General features: G+C 34.6%; 1 protein-coding gene across 1 annotated transcript in view; it reads right to left on the bottom strand.

The window, feature by feature from the left end:
• LOC105534982 (dynein heavy chain 14, axonemal) overlaps positions 1-8,349 on the bottom strand; it is a gene marked incomplete at its 3' end in the record, with an annotated part of 322,900 nt that overhangs the window by 196,125 nt on the left and 118,426 nt on the right. Inside the window, exon 15 of the mRNA XM_011973918.1 lies at positions 1,501-1,590. Within this exon, the coding sequence (XP_011829308.1) occupies positions 1,501-1,590 (90 nt within the window). The remainder of the gene's footprint in view (positions 1-1,500; positions 1,591-8,349) is intronic.

Here is an 8,349-nt window from a genome sequence, read left to right as displayed (position 1 = left end):
ACCCAAAGGATTATAAGTCATGCGGCTATAAAGACACATGCACATGTATGTTTATTGCGGCACTATTCACAATAGCAAAGTCTTGGAATCAACCCAAATGTCCATCAGTGACAGACTGGATTAAGAAAATGTGGCACATATACACTGGAATGGAATACTATGCAGCCTTAACAAAGGATGAGTTCGTGTCCTTTGTAGGGACGTGGATGCAGCTGGAAACCATCATTCTCAGCAAACTATCGCAAGAACAGAAAACCAAATACCACATGTGGTATAATACTCATAGGTGGGAATTGAACAATGAGATCACTTGGACACAGGAAGGGGAACATCACACACTGGGTCCTACTGTGGGGAGCGGGCGGGGAGGGATAGCATTAGGAAATATACCTAATGTAAATGACGAGTTAATGGGTGCAGCAAACCAACATGGCACATGTATACATATGTAACAAACCTGCATGTTGTGCACATGTACCCTAGAACTTAAAGTATAATAAAAAAAAAAGTCTTCTGTAAAACTGAGCACCATAGACATTTCTAAAAAGCAAAGACACAGAGAATTTACTTGCAATGCACATAACCAATAAATAATTATGATATAGGCTGGACGTGGTTCATGCCTGTGATCCCACTACTTTGAGAAGTCGAGGCAGGAAGGTTGCTTAAGGCCAGGAATTTGAGACCAGCCTGGGCAACACAGCAAGACCCTGCCTCTACAAAAACTAAAGGAATTAGTCGTGCATAGTGTCATGTGCCTGCATCCCTAGATATTCAGATCACTTGAGCCCAGGAGTTGGAGGCTGCAGTGAGCTATGATTGTATCACTCCACTCCAGACTGGGTGACAGAGTGAGACTCTATTGAAGGAGAAGAAAGAAGAAAGAAGAAAAAAGAAAGAAGAAAGAAGAAGAAGAAAAAGAAGAAGAAGAACAAGAGGAGGAGGAGGAGGGAGAAAGAGAAGAAGAAGAAGAAAGGAGAAAGGAGGAGGAGAAGAAGAAAAAAAAGAAAAATTATGATATATAAATGCATAATGAAAAATCTATAAGTTTGCTAAGAAAAAGACAAACAATCCAATTAAAAAATGAGTACATAACATAATCTGGCAATTCACAGAAAACTCAAATGGCTAATAAGTATAAAAAAGGATATACAATCTTACTAGCAATCAGGGAAATGCATATTCTGATGTTTATCCAAATGGTTCATTCATGGAAAATAGGAAATTCAAAGAAGGTATAGCAATGGAATGCAGGATATTTTACATTACATTTGCAGGGTTTTTATGTATATGTATTAAGGAGATGAAGGTGAAAAGATCCATTTGTTGAGTTATGTGAAAGTCAAATAATAAAGTCTTGACTAACAATTAATAAATCACTGAATTCAAAAAATATTATACCTGTAACATCTCTCTTTTATTATTATTATTCTTGCCCTTTATTTTGTTAATTCCTATTGAAACACAGGCAAAATTGCTAACATGTCATTTTATACTTACCCGAAGTTGATTATAAAACTGTATAATCTTCTCTTTCTGAGATGACCAGTTTTGTAAACCCAATTGCTGAGTTGCAATACATATTACTTTCTAAAAGGAAATAAATACATAAATTTAAAATGCACTGCAAATTGAACCCTTAAATTTTTGTCTTCCAAAATCTCTCTTAACTAGGTACCAATTACTGCTCTTTAAGATAGTAGTTCTTGATTTTTTAGTTCACCAACCTCTGTCTCTGAGAATAATGAAAACTATTACTACTGTCTCCAGAAAAATACAGGGAACACAAAATTTTATGTTCACAGACACCTGATAGCAAATTCATAGATCCTCTCCCAGATTAAGAATCCATTGTTTAACATTGAAAAACTAGAGGTTACCAGAGGTTACCAGTGTATAACCATCTAATTATCCTACACTAAAAGAAAACATAAAAGGTTCTAGACCTTTTTGTAATTCTAATCACTATTAAGAGAGGTTTTCAATTTTGTAATGACTATTTTAGTGTTTCAATGTTAAGAATATTTTAAGACAGTAAATAAAATTTACAAGATTAAAGACATGATGTTATAAATTAAAATATTCCAAAGAGCAGCTGCAGCTTGGAAAGATACTTAATATTTTAACTAAGGTATTATAAGGGAAACCCTTCTAAAGGAGGGTTTATTTCACTGTAGATAGAATGGTAACTATGTCCACAGAAAAAAGTGGGATTTATCTTTTCTTTTGCACCGATCTCTTCCATTCCAGTTTTCATTCCTTGCATCCCTACAATGAGACAAAGCAGGTGAAGGAAATACCCAGTAGGACTGTACAATGGAGAAAAAGGCAGCTTCTATGGCAAGAACTGCAGGTAGGCAATCAGCTGGCAGAATTTTTAAAAGATTAAATGGAATTGATCTCTTAAGTGGAATTTATGAGACTCTCCACTTCAGGCCGGAACTTATGAATCCTCTGCAGTTAATAACATAAGCCTAGACACCTACCTGAATATAAGCAAGAAGTCACACAGGTATAGAATAAGAATAGCATTGTATGCACAGATCATAGGGTGGGGATAATTAAAGAGATACTCAGATAGGTTATCCCACCTGGCTAATGAGTTTCACAAATTTCTTACTTTGGAATGTTTTGAAATAAAATCATAATCCTACTATAAAATATTCATGACTATATATGATGTTCCTTAGAATCAGCTGGATGGCAAACTATATGTAGTTCTTATTCAATGATGCGGTTTCAGTAATTCTCAGTGAATCTTTTAGTTACTTGGAGATAATGACTCACTTTGGATATGTAAGAGACAGATATGTAAATAAGTCAGACAGATCACAATTGCCTATTAAATGTGATTCAGATTCTTGTACCTCAAGTGAGCAAATAGTATAAAGAGCACAACTACAGAATATTTTTAAATAAGATATATTACTATGTGGGTGTGTTACACATGGCTGGTCACTGTGTAAGCCATCAAAAATACAACATTAAATAAAAAACTGAATTACTCCAAATTTAATATTAAAATCATTATAATTTTAAATTTTGATCTTTGTGACATTTCTATATTTCTATGAATCACATAATTTGGTGAGTAACAATTTATTAAACAGTTGACAGCTTGCATAGTTATTAATGTAAAAATTATACAAATGTGGGTATAATACAAATGGGGTAGCTGAATAAACTGGTGTGTTTATATAGAAAACTTTTCCATAAGCTCAGACTGCCACATATACTGACCTGTAAAGCTGATGAAAAGATGAATATATAATAAGGCTCAAAAGTAAAACCATTGATGTGCATGTGGAAATTCTTGAAAAATGTTAAAACTAACACAAGAGGCACCCAAAACTTATAACTGGAGAAGAGTGGAAAGTTTGTAGGCCCTGCTAGAGGGAGATGAAAGAATGCTTATAAAAGGGAGAGAGAGCAAAACCTGCCAACTGATATTTTTATTTTCTTAAAAAAAAAACCAAATGAAAATTCTCAAAATATAAATATAAATCAAAATCTTCAAAATCTTGGCACCAGTTTAAAGACAGGTATCTATTCTGAAAATCTCACAGAGCAACAAGGAAAAAAATATCAAATTGCATTTTCATTAAAATAAAAAAAAAAAAGGCCATGCGTAGTGTCTCACTACCGTAACCCCAGCACTTTGGGAGGCTGAGGCAAATGGACGGCTTGAGCCCAGGAGTTCAAGACCAGCCTGAGCAACATGGCAAAACCGTGTCTCTACAAAAAATATAAAAAATTAGCTGGCATGGTGGTGGGTGCCTGTAGTCCTAGCTACTTGGGGGGCTGAGGCAGGAGGATTGCTTTAGCCTAAGAGGTCGAGGCTGCAGTGAGCTGAGATCAGGACACTGCACTCAAGTCTAGGTGACAGACTGAAACCCTGTCTTAAAAACCAACCAAACAAACAAACATTAAAAAAATCAAAGAAAATCTATAAAATCCAGAACACATGTAAGTACTAAGAAAACAGCTTAGTTTTATTAGAGCTTGGATGCTGCAAACTCTTGAACCGGAAAAGTCCAACTCATTCAATCATGTGAAACAAAGAATCTCACAGTTTAAGACTCCTGTTAATTTAGAGAACTAAAAATAAAAGAGTATATATTAAAAGGGCTAATAGAGTACCAAAACTCACAACTAGAGAATTTATAGTGATATTATGAACATAAAGGTAAAGTGAAAATTTTAAGAACATACGAAGAGAAAAAGTAGATACACTATAAAAGAATAAATATTGAAGTAACATTGACCTTCTTCAGAGTGACCCTGGAGCAACAGGAAAATGGAATAATATTTTTAAGGAATTAGAGATTTTAATATATTAAAGGAAAATAACTTTGAAGTTAGACTTTTATAACGAACTTGCCATTCAGATATGAGGGCATATCAAAAACAGTCTTGATTAAAGTTCTCAGAAGGTTTGCTACACAAAAACCTACTCTGAAAACTCTCTTGGAAGAAGTACTCGAAAAGAGGAATAAATTGAAGATAAGCCTATAATAGATATAAAAAGTAAGTTTGAAACAATTTCTTATTAGTTTGCTATTTTCTAAAAGAGAGAGAGCACAAGCATGAGTATGCAGAAGTCCAAGGAAAAAAGAGAGAGAAAATATTTCTATAACAACCAGAAATTATAATTCTACATAGCATTAACATAACGAGAGTGGAAGTGTGGGGAAGACCAAAGAGTGTACTAAAGTACTTATCTTGAAAGGGACAAATATAGATATGAAAACATTTTGATCATAGGGGAAAATAATGACGCATGTCAGTCTTTAGCTAAAAGAGGCATCAGCTAAAAGAGGCATGAATGTCAGTCTTCAGCTAAAAGAGAATAAACATAACAAACAAAGAAGAAAACTCAATCTACCCCATAGTGAGCAGGAAAAGAGAGAAAATACTGAAGCAAAAATAAATTCAATAATAACAGTAATGTATCTTAAGACAACAGGATATATTGTTCAGAAAAAGTTAAAAATCAGTAAATACAGGACAGATAATCACAGATTTGATTATAAGAAAACAAAGGCCACCAATATATGTCCTATAAGACAGACAGTTCAAACAAAGATATAGAAAGTTTGAAAAACAAAAGGATGGAAAAAGAACTTCTAAAGATAAACCTTGCATCAAAAAGTTGGATAAAATTTTAATATCTGACTGAATATATATTAAAGCAAGAAATCACCAGTGGGCCAAAGAGGGATATAGGATGCTGGTAAAAGAGAATATAGGAATACATATACAACTTACAACTTTAAAGTATATACAACAACAATTGACAGATGTGCAAATGAAATAGCTATCTCAGTGATTTAAAATCTTAATATACCTCCTGCAGAAACAGATGGATAAAGAAAGAATTAGAGACATCAAAACTCTGAAAAATACAATTAATAGGCTATATATACTTGTTTATAACTTTATAGCCCATAGGCACAGAACATATTATTTTTTAGCATAAACACTAAAAAAAGATCATTTATTAGATAATGTAGGAAACCCCGATACATGCAAAAGGCTAAATATATAAACTGCAGGATATAGAGGAGGAGGTAATACTTCCAAACTAATTCCACAAGGCCAGTGTTACCCTGATACCTAAACCAGACAAAGACACATCAAAAAAAGAAGACTATAGGCCAATATCCCAGATGGGCATTGACATGAAAATTCTCAATGAAATACTAGCAAACCAAATTCAACAACACATTTAAAAATCATTCATTACGACCAAGTCAGATTTATCCCAGGGATACAAAAATGGTTCAACATATTACAAATCAATCAATGGGATACATCATGTCAAAAGAATGAAGGACAAAAACCATGTAATGATTTCAATCGATGCTGAAAATGCACTTGATAAAATCCAACATCCTTCTAGATAAAAACTCTCAAATAACTGTGTATAGAAGGAACATACCTCAACACAATAAAACCACATATGACAGACCCACAGCTAGTATCACACTAAATTGGGAAAAACAGAAAGCCTTTTCTCTGAGATCTGGCACACAACAAGTGTGCCCATTTTCAGCACTGTTATTCAACATAGCATTGGAAGTCCTAGCTGGAGCAAAGCAGACAAGAGAAAGAAATAAACAGCATCCAAACTGGAAAGGAAGAAATCAAATTATCATTGTTTGCAGATGATATGACCTTATATTTGGAAAAACCTAAAGATTCTACCAAAAAACAATTGGAACTGATAAATTCAGTAAAGTTGCAGGATACAAAAGCAACACAAATAAATAAAAAATCAGTAGCATTTCTTTTCCTTTTTCTTTTTCTTTTTTTTTTGAGATAGGGTCTCATTCTGTCTCCCAGGCTGGAGTGCAGTGGCGCAATCTCAACTCACTGCAACCTCTGACCCCGGGTTCAAGTGATTCTCCTGCCTCATCCTCCCCAGTAGCTGGGATTACAGGCATGTGCCACCATGCCCCACTAATTTTTTGTATTTTTAGTATAGATAAGGTTTCACCATGTTGACCAGGCTTGTCTCAAACTCCTGACCTCAAGTGATCCATTAGGCTCGGCCTCCCAAAGTGCTGGGATTACAGGCATGAGCCACCACACCTGGCCAATCAGTAGCATTTTCATATGCAAACAGAGAATAACCTGAAAAAGAAAGAAAAGTAATCCCATTTATAGTAGCTACACATAAAATTAAATACCTAGGAATTAACTCAAGAAGTGAAACATCTCTATAACGAAAACTATAAAACAGTGAAATTGAAGAAGACAACAAAAAATGAAAAGATATTCCATGTTCATGGATTGCAAGAATCAATATTGTTAAAATATTCATACTACCCAAAACAATCTACAGATTCAATGCAGTCCTATCAAAATACCAATGACATTCTTCACAGAAATAGAAAAAACAATTCTAAAATTTACATGGAATCACAAACAACCCAGAATAGCCAAAGCTATCCTGAACAAAAAGAACAAACTGGAGGAATCACATTATCTGACTTCAAATTATACCTCAGAGCTACAGCAACCCAAATAGCATGGTCTTGGCAGAGAAAGAGACACACAGACCAATGGAAAAGACCAGAAAATAGACACAAAGACCAATATCCACATAGACCAATGGAACAAAACAGAAAACCCAGGAACAAATACACACACCTGTGGTGAACTCATTTTCAACAAAGGTGTCAGGAACGTACTTCAATAAATGGTGCTGGGAAAACTGGATATCCATATGCAGAAGAATGAAACTAGATCCCTATCCCTTGTCATATATAAAAATCAAATAAAAATGGATTAAAGTCTTAAATCTAAGACCTCAAATTATGAAACTATTAACAAGAAAACATTGGGGAAAATGTCTAGGACATTGGTCTGGGCAAAAATTTCTTGAGTAATACCCCACAAGCACAGGCAACCAAAGCAAAAATGGGTAAATGGAAACACATCAAGTTAAAAAGCTTCTGCACAGCAAAGGATGCAATCAACAAAGTGAAGAGACAACCCATAGAATGGGAGAAAATATTTACAAACTACCGATCTGACATGGAATTGGTAACCAGAATATATAAGGAGCTCAAACAACTCTATAGGAGCAAATCTAATAATCCAATAAAAAGTGGATAAAAGATTTGAATAGACATTCCTCAAAAGAAGACAGAAGACTTAGAAATAGCAAATGGGTAATGAAAAGATGCTCAAAATTATTGATCATCAGAGAAATACAAATCAAACTACAATGAGATATCCTCTCACCCCAGTTAAGACGGCTTATATCCAAAAGAGAGGCAATAACAAATGCTGGTGAGGACGTGGAGAAAAGGGAACCCTCATACATTGTGGTTGGAAATGTAAATTAATACAACCACTACGGAGAACAGTTTGGAGGTTGGTCAAAAAAACTAAAAATAAGGCTACCATATTATCCAGCAATCCCACTGCTGGGTATATACCCCAAAGAAAGAAAATCAGATATCGAAGACATATCTGCATTCCATGTTTTTTGCAGTACTGTTCACAATAGCCAAGATTTGGGGCAACCTAAGTGTTCATCAACAAATGACTGGATAAAGAAAATGTGGTACTTACACACAAAAACACTATTCACCCACACAAAACAATGAGATCCTGTCATTTGCAACAACACGGATGGAATTGGTCATTATGTTAAGTGAAATAAGCCAGGCACAGAAAGACAAACATTGCATGTTCTCACTTACCTGTGCAACTTAAAAATAAAAACAATTAAACTTATGGAGATACAGAGTAGAAGGATGGTTACCAGAGGCTGGGCAGGGTAGTGGGGAAGTGGGAGGAAAGTGGGGATGGTTAATGTGCACAAAAAAAAAAAAA

Source organism: Mandrillus leucophaeus, unplaced genomic scaffold (genome assembly GCF_000951045.1).
Source record: "Mandrillus leucophaeus isolate KB7577 unplaced genomic scaffold, Mleu.le_1.0 Scaffold1005, whole genome shotgun sequence".
In the NCBI taxonomy this organism is placed as follows: Eukaryota; Metazoa; Chordata; class Mammalia; order Primates; family Cercopithecidae; genus Mandrillus; species Mandrillus leucophaeus.
The sequence above is the reverse complement of the archived record's forward strand: the minus strand, read 5'-3'. Positions and strand labels throughout refer to the sequence as shown.